The sequence below is a fragment of the Chrysochloris asiatica genome, unplaced genomic scaffold (genome assembly GCF_000296735.1).
Source record: "Chrysochloris asiatica unplaced genomic scaffold, ChrAsi1.0 scaffold00041, whole genome shotgun sequence".
NCBI lineage: Eukaryota > Metazoa > Chordata > Mammalia > Afrosoricida > Chrysochloridae > Chrysochloris > Chrysochloris asiatica.
The window spans coordinates 16857540-16881508 of record NW_006408559.1 but is presented as its reverse complement, the minus strand read 5'-3'; the positions used below and the strand labels follow the sequence as shown (position 1 = coordinate 16881508).

The window sequence follows — 23969 nt, the reverse complement described above, 5'->3', positions numbered from 1 at the left end:
GGAAACCACAACACATCAACATCACTTCCACATACACCAGAAACCACAATTGAGTATCAGCATTACTTTCATATGCCTGGGAAAGACAATATTGGATCATGAACAACACTTCCACATGTACCTGGCAACCACAACCTGCGAGTGTCAACATTAGTCAATATCATTTCCATATGAACCGGGAAACCAGAACATTCTTGGTGACTTGCTGTGTCTCGGTATGGGCTGTATTATGGTGGTTGTTGGCCTCTGCCTCCCAGCTAATGAGTGCAGACTCATCTGTGATGTGGTGTGTTAATATGGGGAACCCCACCACGGAATTTGGGGGACCCCTTTCTTTTTCGGCTTTCCCTTCCTGAAGCCATGAGTGGACACAGAGGTGGAGCCGTTGGGATGTCCCTCTGGGAACACAGCCTTCCCGTTCTCCCACCCCCAAGCCACCTAGGCCCAGCACCCCCCCATCACGGACTCTCGGGGCCGGGACAGCAGCAGGCAGTCATTAAAGAGGTGCAAGTGGACAGGACGTGTGGTCAGCTTCCTCCGCAGTCCTGGGGTCATGCTGAACTCCAGGGCTGTGAGCTCCCCGCTCTTCACCAGCCAACGGGACTGCGAGATGAGCGGGAATATCTATGGGTAGGGAGACAAAAGGTCTGTTTACTGGGGCCCCATCCTTCTCACTGCACCATGAATCCCAGGCTGACCATCTGGCCGTCCACATCCTCTCTCCTGTTCTTCCCCAACTCTACTCTTTGCTGACCCTTTCCTTGCAACTGTCCTCCGTGTGTGTTCTCCACAGCCAAGAAAATGGGAGGTATCTGTGGTCCATCCGTGATGGTGGGTCCCTGAACAAGCTTGGCCCACGAGCCCCCCGAGGAGCAAGGGAATGGGAAGGGACCAGTGTGACATGTTTCTTAGAAGTTAAAGGGTAAGGGGACATTAAACAAGTGCGGCATGTGAGTTCAGATGTAGGTGAGGGCATGGAGAACCAGGCAGGATCAGATGGAAAGCATGAGTTTGGGTAAAGAGGAGCAATTGTCACAGTGCAGTCTAGATGTGTGTTTGGGTAGGAGGCTTTAGCTCTGGATTTGGATTCAATGTTACGTTATTTGTTTGACTAGCAAAACACTGGAATGGTTCCAAAATCAACAAGATTTTTTAGCAAAGGCACTGAAAAGATCTCCTTCTGTCCCGGGTGGGTGGGGTCTCAGGATGGGTGGCCACAGGGCGCTGAGTGGCTCTCCGGACAGGGACCACTCACTCTGCACTCAAATTCAATCTTCTGGCTCAGGTAGATGAGCTCCTCAGTGCGCCGCATCCTCTGCACGTTACTGTTACAGTCCCGGATCAGCTGAGCATGGAAGGAGGCAGAGGAGAGCACCTTAGGGCCTTGGACTTGCTCCCAAGCCCGGGAAAGGGGGTGTGACCCACGCACCAGGAGAGAGTGGACGAGTAACAAGGGCTTTGGTATGCTTGGCTTGACCTGATGGGATGTTCTGGGCTCAGTGGAAATGAGATTGAATCTGGGGGCTTCAGGCATGAGAGTACAGTGCCTGGTGTGAGGAGAGACTGTGAGTGAGCAGTGGGAGGCCTGGGGTGTGTGTGTGTGTGGTTCTTGTTCTCTCAGGAGAAGCTGCCCACAGAGTACGGTCCTAGGGCCAGAGTGGACACTGGTTGCTTACCTCTTCCAGGGCGTGGTGTGCCTTCGTGGCCTCTGCCTCCTCCGAGGAGCCGGGCTGTGTTCTCTTCAGAATGTTCTACAGGACAGTGGACAGAGCCGATGGTAAGGGGAGGACAGGAGAGGTGGCGGCGTGGGTCACGGGCACACCCATATGGCACAGAGCAGTGATGCAGAAATTGGTGTTCTTTGCTAGGGTACCAGAGTGGGAAGCTGGGGTTTCCAAGGCCTCCCTCTGGGCAGGGGGTGGGACTGTGAGGTGTGAGGGTGCATGGCACCCTAGGGAGAAGGTTGTGGGTGGCACGTGGGCTGGTACCTGCAGCAGCAGCTTGAGGCGGGTGATCCGCTGGAAGGGCAGGATCAGGAAAGACTTGAGGGACAGCCGCTGGCAAACGGGATCACTCTCCAGCTTGTCCAGGACCTCCCGGAAGTGGCTGTTGCCATTCCTGTGGGAGTAGGGTACTTTAGGGGGGCAAGGGGACACAGCTCCATGGAGGTCCCTGAGTGGCGGATCAGCTGAGCATGGAAGGTGAGACTGGGGGGAGCTGGCTTCCAGGGACCTTGGCATGACCGCCTAGGGATCTGACATGAGGTAGACCTGAGGTCCCATTAGGCACAAGAGCACATGCTCTGGGACCACCCTCTGGGTGAGTGGGACAGGCTCACAGCAGGCTCTGGAAGGTGCGCTCCTGGTAGGTCTGGTTGGTGACGTAGGGCAGGTAGACCCGGCGGAAGTGGGGGGTATGGTTCAGGACGACGTCGCACACATGGAAGGTGAAGATGTTGTTCTCGAAGTTCTCCTCCAGGTCAGACAGGAACCTTCAGGGGAGACCAGAGGGTCAGGAGGCAAACCACATAAAGCCAGGCTGGCTTTGGCCCCTCCCCCAGCACCACGCCCAGCGCCACGCCCAGCGCCACGCCCTGCTATTCCCAGGAGTTCGGGCCCCAGGCTACGGTACTCATCCATTCTGTAACTCCATTGCCCTTGATCTGATGGGGGTTTGTACCTTCAGACTCTTCTACTGTTCACCCCCATCCAGTGCATGTCCACAGATGCAGACCCAACCCTCATCCCCGAGGCAGTGAGCATCCACAGGTCCAAACCTAATCCCCGAGGCACTGTGTACACACAGACCCAACTCGCATTCCTGAGGCCGTGAGCACCCACAGGTCCAAACCTAATCCTGATGCAATAAGCACCCACAGGTCCAAGACCCCTTTGGGAGCTGCCTCACCTACGGGTTTGTCCACCAAGGGGCCTGCCCACCAAGCCCCTCCTCTCTACTCTTCCTACAGCACAGAGTTGGGTCTGCTGGGAGAGGTCCAGCCTCCCTCTACCAGAGTGAGGGGTCTGCAGACACAGCAGGGGAGATGGAAGCAGTGAGGCTAGGAAGAGAGCGGTGCTGACCATTGCTTTGTGTCCCCACAAGAAGTGTTGGAATGCCAACCTCTACCCGTGGACGTGAGCCCCTTTGGGAATAAGGTTCTGGTTGTTACACTAATGAGGCCCTATGTGTGTTTGCTGTATCCTCATTGTAATGAGTTCTGAGATTGGAAAGGAGCTGATCAGACACACAGAAGCAAGCACTAACAGGGAAGGCAGATGCCAAATGAGACCAAGGGACGCAGGAACTCTGGGTCAGAGCCCAGAGACGCAGACTTAGACTTCCTTTAGAACCAGCATCTTGGTTTAGCCCTCCAACCTCGTGAACTTGAATAAAATAAAGGCAGCGTCTGTAAAGCCAGCCCTTCCTGCAGCCCAGGAGAAGACGGTGGGGGTTGGGGTGGGGGTGGGCTCACGTGGTGCTGACGTCTCTCACGTCCTGCAGACGGGAGAAGAGCCACTGATGCTCCTGATTGGACAGTGTGGCCCGGAGCTGGGTGGACAGCTGGAAGTGATCCACGGCCACGTGCAGGCTGCGCAGGTACGAGGCCTCGGAGACAATCAGCTCAAACTTGGCCTAGGAGGACGTGGAGGAGGAAGATGTTATACACCAGGCATGGTGCCACATCTAGGGGAGAGTGGAGAAGCATACAGACCCTCCTACGGTTCAACCACACTTAATGAAAGGGAAAGGGTAAGGGAAGGGGGATACACTCCAAACACTGAGATACAGCCTAAGAGGAAGGTGGAGAAGCAGAGGAATCATGGCGGCATGGAATCTATGGGGAATTTAGAGGAAAGCAAATGGGAAGACCACACAAGGTCTTTCCTTGAGGGAAGGATGTGATTTCATCAGGTATTTCAGAGTGCATGGTGGAGACAGAGTAAGAGGAACAAGAGCGACAATTAGGGACGTACAGTAGTGATTCCAGATGACTCAGGAAGGTCTGCGCCACCCGGGAACAGAGAGTAGAGGGCATAGTCATGGAGAAGGTGGTCTGAAGGGACTTGACCATCAGCTAGAAATGGCGGAGAGAGGAAGAAGATGCAATTTACAAGAGAATGTTGTTGTTGTTATGTGCCGTGGAGTTGGTTCCGACCCTGCACAGGGTTTCTGAGGCTGTAAATGTTTACGGGAGCAGAAAGCCTCATCTTTCTCCAGCAAAGCGGCTGGTAGTTTCGAACTGCTGATCCTGAGGATAGCAGCCCGATTCATAACCACTACACTACCAGAGCTCCTTATAGGAGAATGGGGCTACTCAAAACCAAGAAAGCAGAGTTGTCGTCCCAGTAGGGCCTGAAAGGTGGAGCTGAAGCCTGGGGCCAAATGACCTCTGCCCAGAATCCAGAGAACACAGCCAACACCCAGAGTCTGTACAGCAGAGCCACTGTTTACATGGTCTCAGAGAACAGAGGATGGTTATCAAGGCTTGAGAGCTAGTGTGGATGGTTCTGCTGGTTCTGGACTTGCTTGGTGCCTGTTGTCCCTTCTTCCCCCACTCCCAATGGCTCCCCTTAATAACAGCAACATCTACCTGTGGTCACTCCACAACTGTACCCTGGAAGCAGATTACTTGTATTCTAGATGTCACAGGTTCACAAAGGAAAAGCAACTTTGCCCCAGGATGGAATTTGGACAGGGTGTGGATTAAAGACTTTGGGGATGATGTGACGTAGTGAATGTGTTTGGCATATGTGGGAAGGACGTGAATCTGTGGGGTGTGGACAAAGAGTGGAATGTTATGGACTGAAGTGTGTCCCCCTAAAATATGTGTTGTAACTCCTCACCTCTATGCCTGAGGCTATCACTCCACTTGGGAATGAATTGTCTCTGTTTTGTTAATGACACTGGATTAGTGCAGCATGCTCTTGAGTGAGGCTCTTTTGACACAGAAGAGATTAGACAAGCAAGCTGAAAGAAGCAGGAGAACCGAGGGAAGAGAGCTGCCCAGCCGCACAGAGATCCTCGGGAGCAGAAGGTCAAAGAGACAAGGCCCTTCGTCCACAGCCAAGGCACAGAGGGAGAGAAGGCCTTCCCCTGAGTCTGCACCATGGATTCAGACCTCTCACCTTCTAAACTGTAAGGCAGTATAAGTCTGTTTGTTAAAGCTACCACTTTGGTGTCTCTGTTACAGCAGCATGGGATTAGTAACGAAGACACAAGGTGTGTGCTATTTCATTCAAACCATAATCCTGAAAGAGAAGCATCCATGCTCCCAGTCTGTAGATGAGTAAATTTAGAGGTGATGCAATTACAGACCTTGTTTAAGGCTAGGCAGCTACTAAGTGGTGAAACCAGGATGCAAACCCAGGTCTACCTCGCTTCAAATGAACACAGCAAACAGTTGTTGAGCCGTGATTATATCCCATGATTATATATTATTTATCCAAAAATTTACCGGTTTTTGATTCTGTCAGTAATCCTTTGTATCCCAGTTTTATAGGTGAAGACATGAAGGCTTAGAATCATTTAGCAATTTGGTCAAAGCTACAAACTAGTAACCATTCACACAAGCTTCCCACCTAGGGCGCTGACTCCAGAAATGAGATACATAAAAACAACTCTGTCATGCCTTTCCATTGCGCCACATTGCCTTCCCGGGAAGGGAGGCTCTACCCCATACTTCAGATGACGATGAAGAGAAGTGCTCCACGCAAACCCAATCAAGGTAATAACTCAAAACCAGACAAACAGCTTCCACTGTGGTCCTGCTGCTGGGAGAGAGGCGTGGCCAGGACATGTCTCCTGGGTGTTCTCAGGTGTCCAGGAGACCAAACCAGCACAGGGCAGTGGCATCCCACGCATCGGAGGGAAAACCTGAGTGAACCTGAACCTGCCTGAACAGCCAGGGTAGGTAGATTCCACCCAACAATATTCAGAGACTGGGTCACACTGCATGATGCCCAACTGTGAGACGAGAACTGGGTCTCCAAGAAGTCCTAGCCCCTGGTACCCACGAACATGACCTTGTTTGTAAATGGGGTCCGTTAACATGTGGTCACAGTGGAGGGGATCCTATCTGACTGATAACCTTATAAGACAGGAGAAAAAGCACACAAAGAAACACAGATGGCTGTGGTCAGGTGAAGATGCAGCTACAAGCCAAGGACACCAGGGCCCCAGACTCTGGGTGAAGCCAGGGGGAATCTTCACTAGTGACCCTGGAGGCACTTGAGATTCCAAATTCAAGTCTTTAGATGGAGTCTCGAGCGGTACAGATGATTACACATTGGGTTATTAGTAACCGAAAGGTTGGGGTTTCAAGCCCACTTAGAGGTGCCTCGAAATCAAAGCCACCAAAGGTAAATACTATTAAACGATCCTGCAATTACAATAATAACAACAATCTATAAATGGATACATAGACAGACATGCAAGCTAAACAGGTGTGGGAAGATGATGGGACCGCCCCATAAGTACATTACATAGGCTGTTGCTGTGGAGTGCTGTCCTGTAGGGGGTTTCTGAGGAGCGGCTGGTGAGTATGAACCGCCAACCTTGCAGTCAGGCGCTTACCCTGCAGCACTACACCAGAGCCGCATGCAAAGGTTAGACCAAATTTTGTATGTGTTGCAAATGTGTACTTACAGGGAGCCAAGTTAGGAAAACTTGGTGGTGGTGGTGGTAAGTGCTGTGGGTTTGATTTCGACTCACAGCGACCCTGTATAGGGTTTGTGAGGAGCAGTTGGTGAGCCTGAACCACTAACCTTCCACCTCAACCAGACCTTGCAGTCTAGTGCATTCGCCCACAGCCACAAGGAATGAGTCACTGGGCTCGGGGACTCAGCACTGTAGTCTTGGGGGACATTAAGGTTAGCTGGTGTAACAGAATCGACAAAGACAGTGTTCTATATCCCACTGTGGTGAGTGAGGCCTGGGATCTTAAAGGCTGTGGGCAGCCATCTGTAACGTCCAACTACTGGTCTCTCCCTGTCCAGAGCAGAGAAGAGTGAAGAAAATCAAAGATGTAAGGAAACAAAAGACCAGAGTCTGAAAAACACTGGCAGAACCCCAAGGGAACGTCCTTCGTCACCCTTCAAGTCTGGTACCCAATTCACTTAGTGGCTCAACTCAGTCCAACCACCGTTGCTGTGAAATGCTATGGAGTCGGTTCCAACTCATAGCAACTGTATAGGGTTTCTGAGGAGCGTCTGAACCATCAACTTTGCAGTTCAAATGGACCCTGCGATCACATGCTTATCCAACATTATCACCCCAGGGCTCCTGAGCCCAATGAAAAAGTCAACAGTTCCACATTAGAACAACCAACCATATGAGATCAAAAGGGCGGGGTCTTCCCAGGGATATAACTCAGAAGGCAGGCAAAGTCAGAAAAGAAGAAGGGATGGAGACAGGAAACAGAGGAAGTGGGAAGGGCGTGGTTACATTGTGGGGATTGTAATCAATGTCCCAACACAAAGTGTGCATGAATTGGTGAATGAAAAACCGACATGCTCCATTGTTGTTGTTGTTAAGTGCCGTGGAGTCGGTTCCGACTCATAGTGACCTTGCACAGGGTTTCCGAGGCTGTAAATCTTTACGGGAGCAGGGTGCCTCATCTTTCTCCCGCGGGACCGCTGGTAGTTTCAAACTGCTGACCTTGCGGTTCACAGCCCGATTTGTAACCACTACATGCTCCATTAAGTTTGCCCAAATCACAATACCAAGTTAGCAACAACGAAGACACTGTGGAGTTCAGCTCCGCCCCGACACAATGTTGCCGGGAGTCACTAGACAGCAACTGACAAGCTTAGCCTCCACAGGTGGGAGACAGGAAAGTTCCCGTTCTCATCAAATGCCCACTGGCGCATTTTGTTATTAGACAGGCAGCCCTCGGAGACTCCCTCTAACAAAGTACACAACTGGCCGGTGGCAGGAGGGGCGGTGTTCTGTGTGAGTGTCAGTGTGGGCAGTGTGTGGCACAGCCCCTGTCCCCGCCCCGTCCTGGTACCTCCTGCAGCTTCTGGTCCGCATGGGTCATGGACAGCAGAACCGTGCTGTTGCGCACCACCGGGATCTCCTGCCACAGCGAGCTGCTAGAGGTTGAGGAGAGGCGCTGCACGTAGGACTCCGAGGACACGAAGGCCTTGCGGCGCTGCCGGGGGGACGCAGGCCCGGGGGTCTCGGCCAGGCTGTCCAGTCGCTGCTGGCTCTGGATCTCTTTGTTGAGGAAGACATCACTGTACTCCTGATAGAGCAGCTGGGCTGAGGTGCCAGGGGAGAGGGGGACCGTGAGGACCACAGAGCAAGCCAGTCTCGCCCCCCACTCTGTACTGCCTGGGCCCCTCCAGTTGGAGGCCAGGCCTGTGGGACTCACAGGAATTGATGAGTTTGGAGCAGCGTCTAGTGAAGCCGCTTGACTCCTTTGGCTTCTTCTCCCTGTGGTAGGAAGAAGGATTCTGGGTGTTGGCCCCCATGGGACAGCTCTGGACCCCTGCGCGGCATCAGTGACGCCCAATTTGGGGCTGCTGTTGACCCTTGGGGCTGAGTCCAGGGCCAATGGGCGGGCACAGAGGGCAGGGGCCTGGGCTTAGTGGGCAGAACCAGAGTGGTCAGGGGCCTCCTAGCCTGGAGCCCAGGCTGGGCGCCTGCTCCTTCCCACCCAGGGGAGACAGCCACGGGCCTGTCAGTGTTAGATCCCTGCTAGCTTGGTGAAGACTCTGTGTGTTCAATGGGAGCGGCCAACTCACCGGAAAACGATGGCGTCTGAGGGGCCAGGGAAGTGTTCCATGGCTGGACCTCTGGTATCTGAAAACAGAAATAGGGCATTCAGAGAATCGAAGAAGGGGCTGGGGAGGTGGGCTTCTGAGGGGGAGGGATCATTAGAGGGGGCGGGGCCTTGGCGGGGTGGGGCCTCCCAGGGGGAGGGAACCCGGAGGGGAGGGGCCAGAATGGGCAGGGCAGTACCCCAGGGCTGCCACGATGCCGTCCTGTCAGAAGAGTGGTGGACAAGTGCTGCCCAGCCGAAGGGAACCGGCAGCTGTTGTACCTGGACGCAGGAGGGTGTCGGAACACCCCCGGGAAGGAGGCACGTAGGGAGGGCCAGAACTGGAGCAGAATGGTGGGTGGGGGGTGGGGATCTAGGGCAGAGGGTGGCGGTGATGTCCTGCTCACCTGAGGTGCCCTCAGGCAGGATGGAGGGCCTGCGCAGGCCCTGCCGGTTCCAGCTCTTGTTCTTGCTGGGCCCCTCCCCGGGGGCTGGTCCTGCGCTGCCGCCCACTGGGGGTCTGCCTGGGTCTCGCCGGTGGGGCCAGCTGGATGCCTTCTCTAAGGGGAGGTGGCCAGGTCTCTCTGGTGGTCTGGTGTGGCCCAGTTCCAATCCCCGTAGGTTGCTGGTCCCCTCCTGGGGGACCATTCTTCTTGAGGGTCCTCGATTGGGGCTTTCTGGCTCCTCTACAAGCCAGGACCCCGTCTCTGCGGACCACTCAGCGGTGGGGGACAACGGGCTCAGAAGGTTTATTATGTTGCTGAAAGCCATACTGGGGGTCATCTCATTCCTACCCCTGCTGGTGGGCGCCAAGGGGTCAGCAGACTGGCCGGTAGCTGGAGGCCAGGAGGTGCGGCCAGCAGAAGGGGTCAAGGGAGCTGCCCAATCCTGAGCCCCAGACCTGGCTCGGCCCCCGGTGCTCATGAGTGGCCCCTGAGTGCTTCGGCTCCTGCTTCTAAGCTTGGGGGGCAGAGGGGGTGGCTCGGTGGCTGGGTCCAGGGTGGGGAGAGGGGGCAGTGGCTTATAGGTCCTGAGGCTTCTAAAAGTGCTGCCGGAAGTCCCGGACTGTGGAGCATCGGGGGGCGTAGGGGGCAAAGGCTTGTTGTATCTCTGCCTCGGGGGCAGAGAGGTCTGTGCAGGAGGTGGGGAATCCGGTGTGGAGGGCAGAGGCCAGAGCTGCCTTGCTACCAGATGGTGGTCAGCGGAGTCCTTGAGGGGTCCGTGGGACCCTGGATCAAAGGCCAGGGTGGGTGGGTGGCTGTATCGCTGCAGCGTGGGTGCCCGAACGCGCCTCATGTGCAGTGGAGGTGGGGGCTTTGGGGCCCTCCCATCTACAGAGACCAGGGGTGGGTTCGCAGTAGGGGACCAGCTGTGCCGGGAGGAGGGTAGCCCTGGACCCTGCCTCGTCGGGGGTGATGCTGCTGTGGGCTCCAGGGGGATGTTGTTATCCCTTCCACCCCTTCGGTCCCGCCTTGGGGTCACAGAGCCATAGATGGCAGGTTTGGGGGGTCTCTGGGGTAGCTCGGAGTGAGAAAAAGAAAGGGATCTAACTACCAGGTCTGGCGGGAGCTCGGTCCGGTGGGGACCAGGAAAGGAGTTGCTTCTGGGGTGCAGGGCCGTCCCTGAAGGGCTGGCAGGGGGGCTGTGTGTGGGGGACCCTGTGGGGGTCTCAGGAGCCCTACAGAGAAAGGCTTTGGAATCTTCTGGTGACCCTGCAGCAGGAAGGGCCTTTCCCCCAGAGCCAGTGGGCAGTGTCCATGGGGAGGTGGAGCCCTCCTTAGCCTCCGTCCCCTGCTTAGGCTCCTCCTGCTGGCCTTCCTGAGATGTTTCTTCTTCAGGGAAGGGGCAGGGTAGGGACATGGGTAGATGGGTCTGTCCTGGCTCCAAGGAAGGGCTCAGAGCTGGAGGGGACACGTCCCTTAGCCAGGGGTCTGTCTGAGTCCTGGGAGCCCTTGTTTGGGGACAAGCCATCTCAGGGAACAGGCCACAGGGAGGAGAGGTGCCTAGGGCCACAGGAGCCAGACAGGTGACACCGCTTTGCTGGGCCTGCTCTTCCTCAGCCTTCAGCCCACCCTCAGTTTGGCCCCCAGCCTCCTCCTCCCACCCCTCCACTGGAATCACCTCCCCACCCAAACTCTGGTTTTGCTGCTTCCCAGGTACCCCCTCCGGCTTCTCGGGCTGAGTGTCCACCCCCTCCTCCTCTGACTCCAGTGACACCCGTTCCTCTCCAGGACCCTCAAGCCTTGGACTCTGGGGTCTCCATGGGCCATGAATCAGGCCTCCCAGCTCCCTAATGCCTAAGCCCTCCTGCCTCTCCTCCCCACCTTTCCCATTAACCTGCTTCTCCATTGGCTCCGGTACTCCCTGAACCCCCACTTCTAGCTGTCCCTGCGTCTCCCACCCCACTTGCTCACACCTCCCCTGTGTCTTCTCCAGGAGCAGTGGGGTCCCTGCAGGGTGCTCCCCCCAGGGTGGCCCGGAGCTGCTGGGAGCAGGGCTTCCTGGGGAAGCCTCCGTCTGGTCAGCACCCCCTGCCAACAGTTCCCTGGGAACAGACACCATGTCCAGACTGTCCCCCGGGTCCCAGAGTTCCGGGTGAGTAGGCCTCCTGGCCTGGCTGTTGGCTGCCCAGGATTCAGGAGCAGCTGTCTCCTCACTTGCAGCCTCTTCCTTGGGGGATGGGGACACCCTTTCCGTTGAGAGGTCACTCACATCCCTTAACTCTCCCCACAGGGTATCCGAGGGTCTGCAGCCCTCTACCCCCTCGCAGGTAGGGCTCTCCGTAGCTCTGGGTTCCAGGGTAGGGGTCCGGCTGCCCCTCAGCAAAGCCTCAGAGGTCTCGCCCAACTCCAAGATGGTGGGGGTGGGGGTCAAGGCTCTGTGCGGGGGCTCCGAGGCCTCCATCAGTCTGGATCCTGGGTCTCTTTCCGCCGGTGCCTGTCAGAGAGAGGCCAGGGAGAACAGGGGTGGGTCACTTCCTCCGTCCCACTGAGGGCCATTCCTGGAGACAAAAGACACTGGACACTGTCAGGGACAGCCTCGATCACTTCACAAATATTTACCCAGTGCTGGGTGTGCAGTAGTTCATGAGACAGACAAGCAGACAGACAAGCAGACAGATGGCGCACGGGCCTTCCAGCCTTGGTGGGGGAGACAGACACCAAACAACGAAATCAGAGGATGAAACCGTTGTCATAGCGGACCACAAGCTCCCTTTAATTGTGGGCTGGCTTATTCTGTTTCTCCTGGCCAGTCCCCGAATCCAAGGGTGACTCAGCTCCTATCATCTCCTGACCCCTCGAGGGCCTACCGTGAATCTGACAAGCAGAGCCACAGGGCCTGAAGAGGACCGTCTGTGTTATTCCTCCTCACAATCTCCTATTTACATCTCTGCACGTCCCACAGTCTCTAGCAGAGACTAGCTATTCATTCATTAATGAGTTTGCTTCCATGTTAGAGGCTGTCACGGTGACATGCACCACAGTAGGAATGGTTGTCAGAAACCCTGGTGGTGGCACCCACCCAGCTACACCCGGGACCTGCTCCCGTGAAGATAACAGCCTAGGAAACCCTGTGAGGCAGTTCTCCTCTGTCACATGGGGTCTTGATGAGTCAGGATTGACTCAAGGGTACCTAACAACACTCAAACCAGGTGGCTCCACGATCAAGCGCTTGGCTGCTACCCGAAAAGTGGAGGTGGTTTGAGCACCCCCAGAAGCTCCACAGTAACATGTTGTGGTCTGCCCCTGCAAAGATGACCACCTAGGAAACCCCACGGGGCAGCTCTACTTTGTCACGTGGGGTTTCGAAGTCGGAATCAACCGGAGGGAACACAATGCCCAATGACCATTACCAGCTCTAACTAGGTCCTCACAGCTGTGCTCTGTCCACGTCTTCCACTCCCTGCCCCACAACAATCTTCCAGTCTCCAGCCTTCCAATCTTCTCACCCCCTGCTTCACAAATCTGTTTCTAGGTCTTGTAGCTAGAACTGCAGAGTGGCCGGCATTGCTTTCCAGCGTCTCCATCTCCCTTCCTTGGAGAGTACAAAGAGTTTCCAAGCACCATCTTGAATCACAGTCCTTCAGGGACCTTCCGTGTTCCCTCTCGGCTGAAATCGCTCCACTGGGATTTCAACATTCTCACATCCTCTTCCTTCAAACTTCTAACAGGAGCTCTTCAGACCTAGTATCTAAAGATTCCTCTCCAACCTGGCCCCGGTAAGGACCACTAGGCTATCATCCACTACCTCTTCATGATGTCAATTCCAAAGGAGGTTCTAGGATCCTTGTTTCAAATGTTTCTAGATGGGAGTCCTGGTGTGGCACTGTGGGTTAGGGTGCTGGACTGTAAGGTCATTTTGAACCACAAGGACAGAGGTTCAAGCTCACCAGCTGCTACTTGGAAACCTTATACAGGGTCACTATGAGTTGGAACCGATTCAACAGTACTTACTAGACAATGTTCACCACTACTGGTGTGGCATTGTGGGTTAATGCGTCAGACTGCAAAGTTGTTTGAACTGTAAGGTTGGCGGTTCAAGCTCACCAGCCGACTTGACGGCACATAACAATTAATGCTAGAAATACTTTCTTGTATTGTATATGTGTGTGTGAGTACATCTTCCTAGTGAAGCTCCCTTAAATTGTCCCCAACTTTTAAACTGGGTTAAACTGAACTTTATTGTGCTTTGTTACTTGTTTTCAGTGCCGTGGACTTGGTTCCAACTCATAGTGACCCTGTAGAGGGTTTTCAAGAAGCATCTGGTGGGTTTGAACTGCTGATCTTGTGGTTCACAGTCCAGTATTGATCCACAGCGCTATACCATGAGTCTTTGCTACACTTATGCGATGATAATTACAGAACTGTATTCATCTTTTGACCTAGCACCTGTTACGGATGGAATGGAGGTTGCTGCAGGGTACAGGCATTCTGCACTTGTCTACCAGCTTAGTGGGTTTTGCATTGGTCAGCTAACCACAAGGTCAGTGGTTCAAGTCCACAAGCCACTCCACAGGAGAAAGATGAGGCTTTGTGCTCCTGTAAAGATTTGCAGTGTTGGAAACTCTGTACACAATTGGCGTGGATTCCAGAGCACACAGCTGCTGCTGCACTAATCTAAAGACTGAAGGTTTGAATCTACCAGCAGCCCCATGGGAGAAAGACCTGGATAGCTTGTTTCTGTAAAGGTTGTAGCCAAGAAAGCCCTGTGGAGCAGGTCTACTCTGCCCCACACGTGGGGTGACTAGGAGTTGGAATTAGCTTGACAGCAAGAGACTTACAGGATGGATTGTGTCCTCCAAGAAGACCTGTGAAATCTCAGCTCCACCATCTGTGAAGGTGGCCTCGTCTGGCCATAAGGAAGCTGTCTTTGGGGATACTGTCTGATCCGTAAGACTGGAGTGAGGACGGGGCTAGGGACAACAGAGTCAGACATAGAGGGTCTGTCTATAAACCACAGAATGTCTGGGGCCACCCGAGGCAGACAGAGACAAGGAAGGGTCTCTCCTTAGAGCCCGACCCAGTGAGTACGTACGACCTGGCAGACACCCAAATTTGGACTCCCAGCCCCCACAGCTAGGAGGCAGTAAGTGTCGGTTCTCAGGCACCCTCTTTGGGGCATTTTATGATGGCAGCCCCAGGACATGAAGACATCACCTTTATCAACCAACAGATGGTGTGCTTTCTGAGACCAAGAACCCCACCTCGTGTACCACTCCAACCCAGCCCCACACCTGGCCCATGCTATGTACTGTCCACAGCTTTCAGACTGAAATTCCTGTTTTCTTCCTTGCCCACAGCCCTCAGATCTATCAACCAAGTCCATCCGTGGCCCCTAACTGTCCCTCCTGTAAAGATTTACAGCCTCGGAAACCCTGTTCAGGGTCGCTGTGGGTCAAAACCGACTCGACGACACTTAACAACAACTGTCCCTCGAGTCTGCCCACTTCTGTCCATCTCCACTGAGAGGTCCTGCCCACGCTCCTCTCCCTTGCCCAGGCACTGCTCCTTGGTACACCTGGGCATGGTCTTCTGTGTCTCTTCCTACTCTGGTCCAACTCCCCAACTCCACAGCGCCTGACGGAGTTTCCAATCCACCACTTATAGCTTCGAATACTTTGGTGGTCTCATATAAGTCTGTCCTCCAGGACCCTCGGCACTCATCAGCACCCCGTGTGTCCCCTCTACACCCCACATTTAGTCTCCTCAGTGCCCCTCCCCGTTCAGGACTCCCTTGAACTCTCTTCTCAGCTGCTGCCCAAAGCCTCTCCTTCTCGTTGGCCCTTGTAGCTTCATGCTGCAGCCAGCTTGTATTGAACACCACAGAGCCCAGGTCTGTCCAACCCCTGAGTGGGACAATGTGCCGGCCCTCAGTAAAGATGAAGAGAGAACAAGGCGCTAAGAGATCCAGTTCCAAGTTTTTCCGGATTTTATCATCATGCTAGTTTTAAGGTAACTGTAGAAATAATTAATTAGAGTGTTCACTTTTGTGTCTTTAATGAGGAGATCAAATATTTCCGCCATTGAATTTTGCTGCCACTGTGGGCTGTTGAGTCAGTACCGACTCACAGTGACCCTGAGGGATGTTTCTCAGGCTGTCTGTGGAATTCCAGTGATGTCCGAAGACGGTGACAGAGAGGTCTCTCTGACAACTCACAGGGGCTGTGGGGGTGGGGGGTGGGGGGCGGTGAAACCCACTGCCTGCTGACAGGGTGATTCCCACTCTGCAGGACAGAGCAGCACTCTCACAGAGTTCTACGTGGGCCATGTCGTTCTCCAGTGGAGTAGCCGGTGGCTTCAAACCACTGACCTTTTTTTTTTTAACACTTTCAAAACTTTTATTTATATAAAAAATTCATTTGCTCTTAAAAGCATTAATAAGAGAGAAAGAAACAGAAAAGGTCTGGGGAAAAGTGGGATTTTTTTGGGGTCTCTGGAATTGGATGTTTAGTGTTTTTATAGAGAGAAAACAATGAAAAGGTCCCCAAAAGTCCATGGCAGTTCTATTACCCATACTGCACCGAGAAACAGAGCAGCAAGGAAAAGAGCAGAAGAGGACAAGAGGATCCAAGAGTGAGGCCGACTGGGATGGGCTAAGTCCCCCGTGCAGTGTGCTCTTAGGGTCACAGACAGCAAACGGCTCCTTGTGACAGAAAAGGTGGCTAAGAGTGGGAGATCTGGGGGTGGGGAAGGGAAAGGGACATGCGTGTTTCTCCTACCCCATAGCCTCACTATATAGGTGAAGTGGGGAGAGAAGGATAAAGATGTTCAGTTGATTGAACTTTCAGATTAAGAAGAAGGCAAATAAGAAAACAGGTTGTTTTAAAAAAGAAACAAAATCCCCTCACATAGCAGCTGATTCCTCTAAGCCAACCTGCTAATATAGACTACACCGGGGTAGGGGAAGGTATGTTGGGATGGCACAGTGGAAGAGAGCCAACTTGTCTATAAGCCTTTCAGAGACGATGGTAAATTCTGGGCAAGTGAGGAGCTTGAGTCCCTCCCCTGACTCCTCTCACCAATCTCATTTTAAGATCCATCCGAATGGAATTATTACTGCAAAAGCCCAACTATATTCTGTTGAGCTACACTGGAAATTGTGGCAGAAATTAATTCAAGTGCTTAACCAACTGCAGCACTAAGATTCCTTGTATAGGTGCCCGCTCACTCACTGCTGTGGAGTCGATTCCGACTCATGTATGTAAGTCCCCGGGTAGGACTTCCGAGGTTGCCAATCTTTATGGGAACAGAAAGCCTCATCCTTCTCCAAGGTGTGGCTGGTGGGCTTGAACTGCTGACCTTGAGGCTAGCAGGTCAGTGCTATACCATAGTACCTCCCGACTTCCTTATACAGGGGCTAGGTACAGTTATCGCTGGGAGTGCAGTGGTTCCGTATGATAAGCACTGGACTGGGAACTACTAGGTCCACGGTTCAAACCCACTAATCGCTCTACGGGAGAAAGATGAGACTTCCTGTTCCCGCAAAGATTTAAAAAAGCCGCAAATACCTACACAGGGTTGCTATGAGTTGGAGCTGACTCTAAAGCAGTTAACAACAACAACAACAACAACTACTGATGAGGAAGGGAGAGAGGAAAGTTGTAAGAGAGAGAATTTGAGTTTTGGAGCCACCAGGACCTTCAGAGAATGTTAAAGCTCTGCTCTATTAGCAGAGAGGAAACTGGGAGCAATGAACTGGACACCGGCTCATCCCATAACAAACGGGACAGGTGAGCCCAGGGGACCCTCTGTCTGCTGTATGCCCCAGGCTTTGCAGTAGGAAAGTGGGCTGTGCACAAGCCTGGGGACCCCGGATGGAGCCCACTGAGCTCCTGAACTACACCTGTCTGGCCCAGACTGAAGGTCCACGGTCAGCACACCTACTCCTCTATGTAGTCAACACGCATACACGCACACACACATATGTTCACACACACATGCCAACACACATGTCCCTTATGGATGCACACCCCTACTGGACTACAAGTTTGGCAGTTCAAATTCACCATCCACTCCTTGGAAACCCAATATGAGTCAGAATCGATTCCACGGCACACTACCACCACCAGCACCACCACAAATCGAAACCAATTCGATGGCACTTACTAATAATTCAGAGCACACATACACACATGCATGCACACACACACATGCGTGCACTCACACGCACAAACCCAACACACATCAACATGCACTCACACACACTTACAAACACACATCCTTAAGCAGCACACACACATATGTACACACATATATACACACTCTCAACACACCATCATATACACAAGTGTACACATACACATGCCCCAACACACCAAACATGCACACACATACATACACATATGTATACATACCCACCATACACTAAGTATGGTCTCAGCAATGCTACGGAGCAGTCCACACTGCTATAATCAACACTGACGCCCTGAGAGTGTTGCTGGCTTGCTGACACACATATGCACACACAGACAGATATGTACCTGCCCCCCAAGCACACGTGTATGCCCAACACACACGCACACCACACACACATGCAGTGAACCACCTCTGACTGCTAGGGACCGAATTATATCCCCCAAACTTAGGATGAAGTCCGAAGCCCTGGCGCTGGGAGTGTGACCAGTTAATGTGAGGTCACACAGAGAGCGTCCTGCTCCATCTGAGGGTGTCCTCATAGAAAGGGAAGACACACAGCGGAAAGAGGAAGGGGGCCACGGGAAGATGCAGCTATCGGCCCAGCAACACCTAGGGGCCCCACAAGCCAGGAGAGCTGGGGAGCCTCCCACACAACCCAGTCTCCAAGGCAGTGAGAGAAAGCACGTCTGCTCTTGTGGGACACCCAGGGGAGTCCTGGGGTGGCACTGTCGGATAAGCACTGGACTGCTAACCGAAAGCTTGTTGGTTCAAATCCACCAGTTCCTCGGAAACCGTATACAGGGTTGCTGTGAGTCAGAACCAATTCGACGGCACGTAACAAGAAGAAGCCACCAAGGGCCTTCTAGTGTGGCAATGTAGGATAAACGCAGGACTACAACGTCACTTCAAACCCAACAGCACTTAACAACAAGCCACCCAAGGCAGCCTCAGAAGCTCATACACTGGCATCACTCAACAGCTAAGGACTATGTGCTGAGACCTCCGACAGGAGGCCCAGAGACCATCTAGGTGGCAGGGAGCCTTCCTAGGGAGCTGACTCCCAGCGCAAACTGCAAGGTCCCGGAATAGAATGCACTCCAGACACTGTGAGGGCCCAAGGAGACAGACGTGGTAGCCAGCAGTCTCTCGTCACCCACCTCAGTGTGACTCCGGCCCTCTGCTTCCCACTCAGCACCCCATGCTTTGTCCTCAAAGCACCCGAACTCCAAAATCCAACTCATAGTTGCGTGACAGGGCAGAGTCAAACTGCTCATAGGGTTTCCTTGGCTGGAACTTTTTGGAAACACATCGCCAGGCCTTTCTTCTGCAGCGCCCACATTTTGGGTACTAGTTGAGTGTTTAGTTAAATACACCATCCAGGTGCACGCACTACAAATGTTACCAAATAAGTGAGGCTTTCTGGACCACTGAGCATCAAACCCTGTACCCTCCCACTTCGGGCGGGAGCTCTGCCTGCCAGCAGCAAACAATGTTTGTCCATTTCTAGTAAACGAATTCTGGTAGCGTAGTGGTTACGAATCGGGCTGCGAACCCCAAAGTCAGCAGTTCAAAACTACCAGCCGCTCCGCGGGAGAAAGATGAGGCTTTCTGCTCCCGTAAAGATTTACAGCCTCGGAAACCCTGTACAGGGTCGCTATGGGTCGGAATCGACTCAATGGTGCTTAACAACAACAACAACAGTATCTGCACAGGCATCCTGGCTATGCAGTGGGTTAAGCACTGAAGTGCTAACCAAAAGCTCCATAAATCAATCTCCACAGTCATTCCATAGGAGAAAGATGAGGCTGTCAGCACACACTGAGAGCTACAGCTTTGGAAATCGTGTAGAGCGAATCTCCTGCACCCTATGGGGTGGTTATGAGTCCAAAGCAACTTGAGGGGAGCAGGATTTTTTTGTGGGAATCTCTGCACACGTCACATCACGACTGCCCTGAGGGTGGGGAGGGGGGCTCAGACAAGCAGTGCTCACCCCTCATGGCAGCAGACCTGTGCCCCAATCTGCCCGCAAGGTTTCCATACGTGTCAGTGGTCCATCCACTTCTTCACACAGACCCTGAGGGTGACCTTTTTCTGGTTCTCTAGGGGACGATCTGGCTGACCAGCTCTTGTCTTCCCACTGCACAGATACCATAGGTGACCCACCCATCTCCGCCAGACAGTGCACGTCATCTGTCTGTGTTCACCTCTGTGAGCAGCCCCTGCCAACGTGACCCCTCCAGACCCCATGATGACGTGTCCTGTCTGCCCCACAGGAACCACAATTGACCTCAGGGACCCCGCACAGGCTAGGGGTCCAAAAGACTGGGTGGAGCCTTAGAAACCGGCTAGTTCAGGTACATGCCTTCTCCCAACACCCCACTCCCCATCCTGGCCCCCAAGAGCCCCCTCAGACTGTTCAACCAATGACCAGCATGGGGAGGGCTCACCCCGAGGTCTGTGAAGGAGGCCACTCAGGAGGTCAGCTGTGGGCGGGTCCTTCACGGGAGCTGCGAGGATGGCAGACCTGAGCTGGGGTGGGGAAGCCAGGAAGGAGGAAGCCAGGAAGGACGAGTCAGCCTGCTCACAGCCCCGGACACACCCTCCCTGGATCTGACATCAGTCCTGACCAGAGGTCACTTGTGGGGAGACAGTGGCAAATGTGGGGTTCAGGAGACACGGCTGAGGCCAGGCCTCAGGGCAGGCTGGTGGAGTGGGGAGCCACAAAGGGTGTTTGCCCGCCCCCCCCGGTCCCGCCCCCCACAAACCCCAGGCCTGGGCTCCCCTCCCTGCCCAGCACTGGGCTAACAAGGAGCTTCGTGGCGCTCCCGCCCGTGACCCTCGGGTGGGGGCTTCATTTCTGGGGGGCCACTTGCTGCCAGAGAGGTGTGCGCAAACACACACACACATACACAAGTTCGCAAACACGTACTAGGGGCCCGGCCGCTGAGAAGAGGACGAGGACGCACGTCCCACGGACTTTTCTAGAAGGGGGTTTCGGCCATCCTCCCCAGGGGCTGCCCCGCCTGGCCTCGGTGCGACCCCGGGGGACGGCGAGCACCCAGACAGGCGCCCACTTCCGCGGCAGGCCGGCCGGAAGCGCACTTTTCGGGAGCGCGTTCCCAGGCTCCCTCCCCTTCCTGCCCGGCCCGGGGCTCCCCGCACCCCCAGGCGGCCCGCGTGCCCCGTTTCCGGCCGCCCGGCAGGTGGTCGTGACCGCGCCCCTCGCCCGCGCCCTCACCTGCCGGCCGGCGACCCGCGGCGACCTGCCCGCCGGCCGCTCACATGCCGCCCGCGAGGGTCCGCGCCCGGGAGTCCCGCGCAGGCCCGGCGGCCGCCGAGGGAGGGGCCGGCCGGGAGTTCCAGGTGAGGAGACCTGGGCACACCTTCCCGGGGGAGGGGCAGCCGCGCGGGGCCTCATTGGTGCCGAGGCGGCGGCGTCAGCGCGGGCCGGGCGCGCCCAAGGCCGGGGAGCTGGAGAGCCCGGCAGGAGGCGCAGGGGGGCCAGGGGGCTTGGATACAGAACGGGGGGCAGAGGGGCAGCTGGGTTAAAGGGGTCAGGGGGCTGGGGCTCGATCGAGAGGCAGAAGGGGTCTGGGGATCGCGGGGGGTTGAATGCAGAACAGGGGACAAGTGAGGATCCGGGTCCAGGGGACCGCGAACAGGGGTCCAGGGGGGCTTGAATGCAGGGGGAGGGGCTAAGAGAAGGGACGTGGGCCGAGTCCGAGACTGAGGGAGGCTGGAGGGCAGAGGGCAGGACCACGAAGGTCTCAGGAGTAGGAGGGGGGACGGGGCAAAGCAGGATACCAGGGGACCAGGCAGGGAAGAGGGGACAGATGGGTGGGTGTGGTCTGGGAAGGGGAGAGAGGGAGCCGCTGGAACAGAAAGTTTGGGGTGTATGGGGCGGGGTCAGAGGAGAGCAGCACCCATTGATGTCTTGTAACCATGGGCTTCAGTTTTCTGGGTTCACTTGGGCCCCGGAAAGTTTTGCTCTTTACAGGTGGCTCTGATGCGCAGTATTTTGCTGATGAAAGGAATTTGATACTAACTCAAAAGTTTTAACAGGAGCCATTCTCTGAGATAGCAAGTCATGTGTGGGAGGACTGAGGTTTAAGAAGTACAAAGGCTACCCAGACTTGTAGCACACCTTCGTTACCTTCTGTGAAGGTATGTGCATATTGCCATGGACTAAGGTGCACCTGACCCAAGATGATTATTTTCAGTAACCTCCTATGCATGTGAAAGTTGGACGGTGAATAAGGAAGACTGTAGAAGAATTGCTCATCTGAGTTACCGTGTTGGAGAAGAATATTGAAAATACCAGGGACTCCCAGAAGAACAAACAAATCTGTCTTGGAAGAAGTACGACAAGAATGCTCTTTATAAGTGAGGATGGCCAGACTTCATCTCTCATACTTCAGACATATTATCAGGAGGGACCAGTCCCTGGAGAAGGACTTCATGATTGATAAAGTGGAGGGTCAGAGAAAGAGAGGAAGACCCCAATGAGATGGATTGACACAGTGGCATCAGACTGGGCTCAGATCTCATAACGGTTGGTTGGACATATGGTCATGAGTCAGAAGTGACTCAGCGCCACTTCAAAACAACATTTAGTCATTGTTGTTGTTGAATCAGGTCTGACTCATACTGACCTTATAGAGAGTTTCCAGAGTGCCTTGTGAGTTTGAACCACCGACCTTGCAGTCCAGTGCTGATCCTACGTCTAGTCTTTGTTGTTGCTGTGTGCTGTCGAGTCGATTCGACACACAGCGACCCTGTACTGGGTTTCCAAGGAGCAGTTGGTGAGCTTAAACCACAGGTGGAACTGACTCGATGAAAGCAGGTTGGTTTAATTTTGGTTTCCTCAATGTGTACAAATCCCCGGGTGGTGTGAATGGGGACAATTTTTGACTCCCATCTGAAGGGTTGGTGACTGGTGCCCATTCAGAGGTGCTGCAGAGGAAAGGCCTGGCAATCTGTTTCTAAAGACCGCGTCACTGGAAACCCCGTAGAGCATACCTGGGCCCGTCATGAGTAATGGTGGAGTTTCAGGACACTTGATTTGCTTGCTTGTTTGGGTTTTATTGTACAAAGGGTGGGGTCCACTAGTCCACTGCTTACACAGCAGATGTACCAGGCTTTTTCATGAATTCCCAGCTCGTACCAATTAAGATCAGGGACCAAAGGGAGATGCTGGTTTCCCTTTGACCTCCAAGAGGACACAGGGTGGCATCAAACTCACCCCGAGAGAGGAGAGAGCCTCAGTGAGTGTTAGAACTTCAGGTGACTGCTGATTGAAGGATTTTGGGGTAGGAGACTACATCTCAGATGGCATTTCTCCCTGAGGATGCTGTTTCCAGTTTCTGAAGACATTGTTGTTGTTGTCAGGTGCCATCAAGTCGGAACCGACTCATAGCGACCCCATGCACAGCAGAACGAAACACTGCCCGATCCTGGGCCAACCTCACTACCGCCGCCACACTTGACGCCATCAATGATGCCACCTGGCTGATCCATCTTGTTGGGGGTCTTCCTCTTTTTCTCTGACCCTCCACCTTACCCAGCATGACATCCTTCTCCAGTGACTGTTTCCTCCTGACAATGTGTCCAAAGTATGAAAGACGAAGCCTAGCCATCTTGGCCTCCAAGGAGCACTCTGGCTGCACTTCTTCCAAAACAGATCTATTGGTTCTTTTGGCTGTCCATGGCACTTTAGTATTCTCCTCCAACACCACAATTCAAAGGCATCAATTCTTCTACGATCTTCCTTATTCACTGTCCAGCTTTCGCATCCATATGAGGTTATTGAAAACACCATGGCTTGGGTCAGGCGATATAGGGGGATGAAAATTGTACATTAGTGACAAACATTCTTAACAGAAGTGCTAGTGTGAGGAAATGGTAAAGCACACAGTTGCCCCTTTTAATTGAAGAGTACAGCTCAACAACAAATTATAAGCTGCCTCGCACAGATGCTTTGGAAATGGGAGTTGATGATGGAAGGGCTTATCTCTTGAATTCTTATTTTCCAGTTGGCCTTCCTTACTCTTTTTCAGCCTTCTTTAGTTTTGTTGTATCTTGCTTCTGTGTATGTGTTTGCTTGCTTATGCGTGGTAGTATATTCTTGTTGGTATAAGATAGGCTCCCTGGTAGCACACTGAGGTAAGCACTCGGATGCTAACAGTGGCTCAGAGCCCCTAGCTGCTATGCAGGAGGAAGTTAAGGCAGTCTGCTTCCCTAAAGATTTCAGCCTTGGAAACCATCCAGGGCAATTCTGCTCTGTCTTGTCAGGTTGTTGTCAGCCGGAATCGATTCGATGGCCCTGGTGGCACAGTGGTTCAGTGCTTGGCTACTAACCATTAGGTCAGCAGTTCACATCCACCAGCCCCTTTGCAGAAGTTCGATGAGGCCGTCTGCTTCCGTAAGGGTGTTCAGCTTTGGACGCCTAGCGGAGCAGCTCTTCTCTGTGCTACGGGGTCACTGTGAGTTGGAATCGAGTCGACAGCAGTGTGTGTCTATGTGTGGGTTCGCACCCCTGTGCATACAACACTAGCTGTTGGGCTGGTAGG

At 53.9% G+C, this 23969-nt stretch overlaps 1 protein-coding gene across 1 annotated transcript in view; it reads right to left on the bottom strand.

Annotated features, from left to right (window-relative positions):
- Window positions 1–23969, bottom strand: part of ARHGEF5 (Rho guanine nucleotide exchange factor (GEF) 5) — a 47777-nt gene that overhangs the window by 5011 nt on the left and 18797 nt on the right. The window contains exons 3-13 of the mRNA XM_006861286.1: window positions 20330–21248; window positions 9172–11701; window positions 8748–8805; window positions 8375–8436; window positions 8009–8262; window positions 3473–3633; window positions 2339–2491; window positions 1989–2118; window positions 1677–1751; window positions 1256–1345; window positions 467–624 (exon numbers count right to left, since the gene is read on the bottom strand). Coding sequence (XP_006861348.1) covers window positions 467–624; window positions 1256–1345; window positions 1677–1751; window positions 1989–2118; window positions 2339–2491; window positions 3473–3633; window positions 8009–8262; window positions 8375–8436; window positions 8748–8805; window positions 9172–11701; window positions 20330–21248 — 4590 coding nt within the window. The remainder of the gene's footprint in view (window positions 1–466; window positions 625–1255; window positions 1346–1676; window positions 1752–1988; window positions 2119–2338; window positions 2492–3472; window positions 3634–8008; window positions 8263–8374; window positions 8437–8747; window positions 8806–9171; window positions 11702–20329; window positions 21249–23969) is intronic.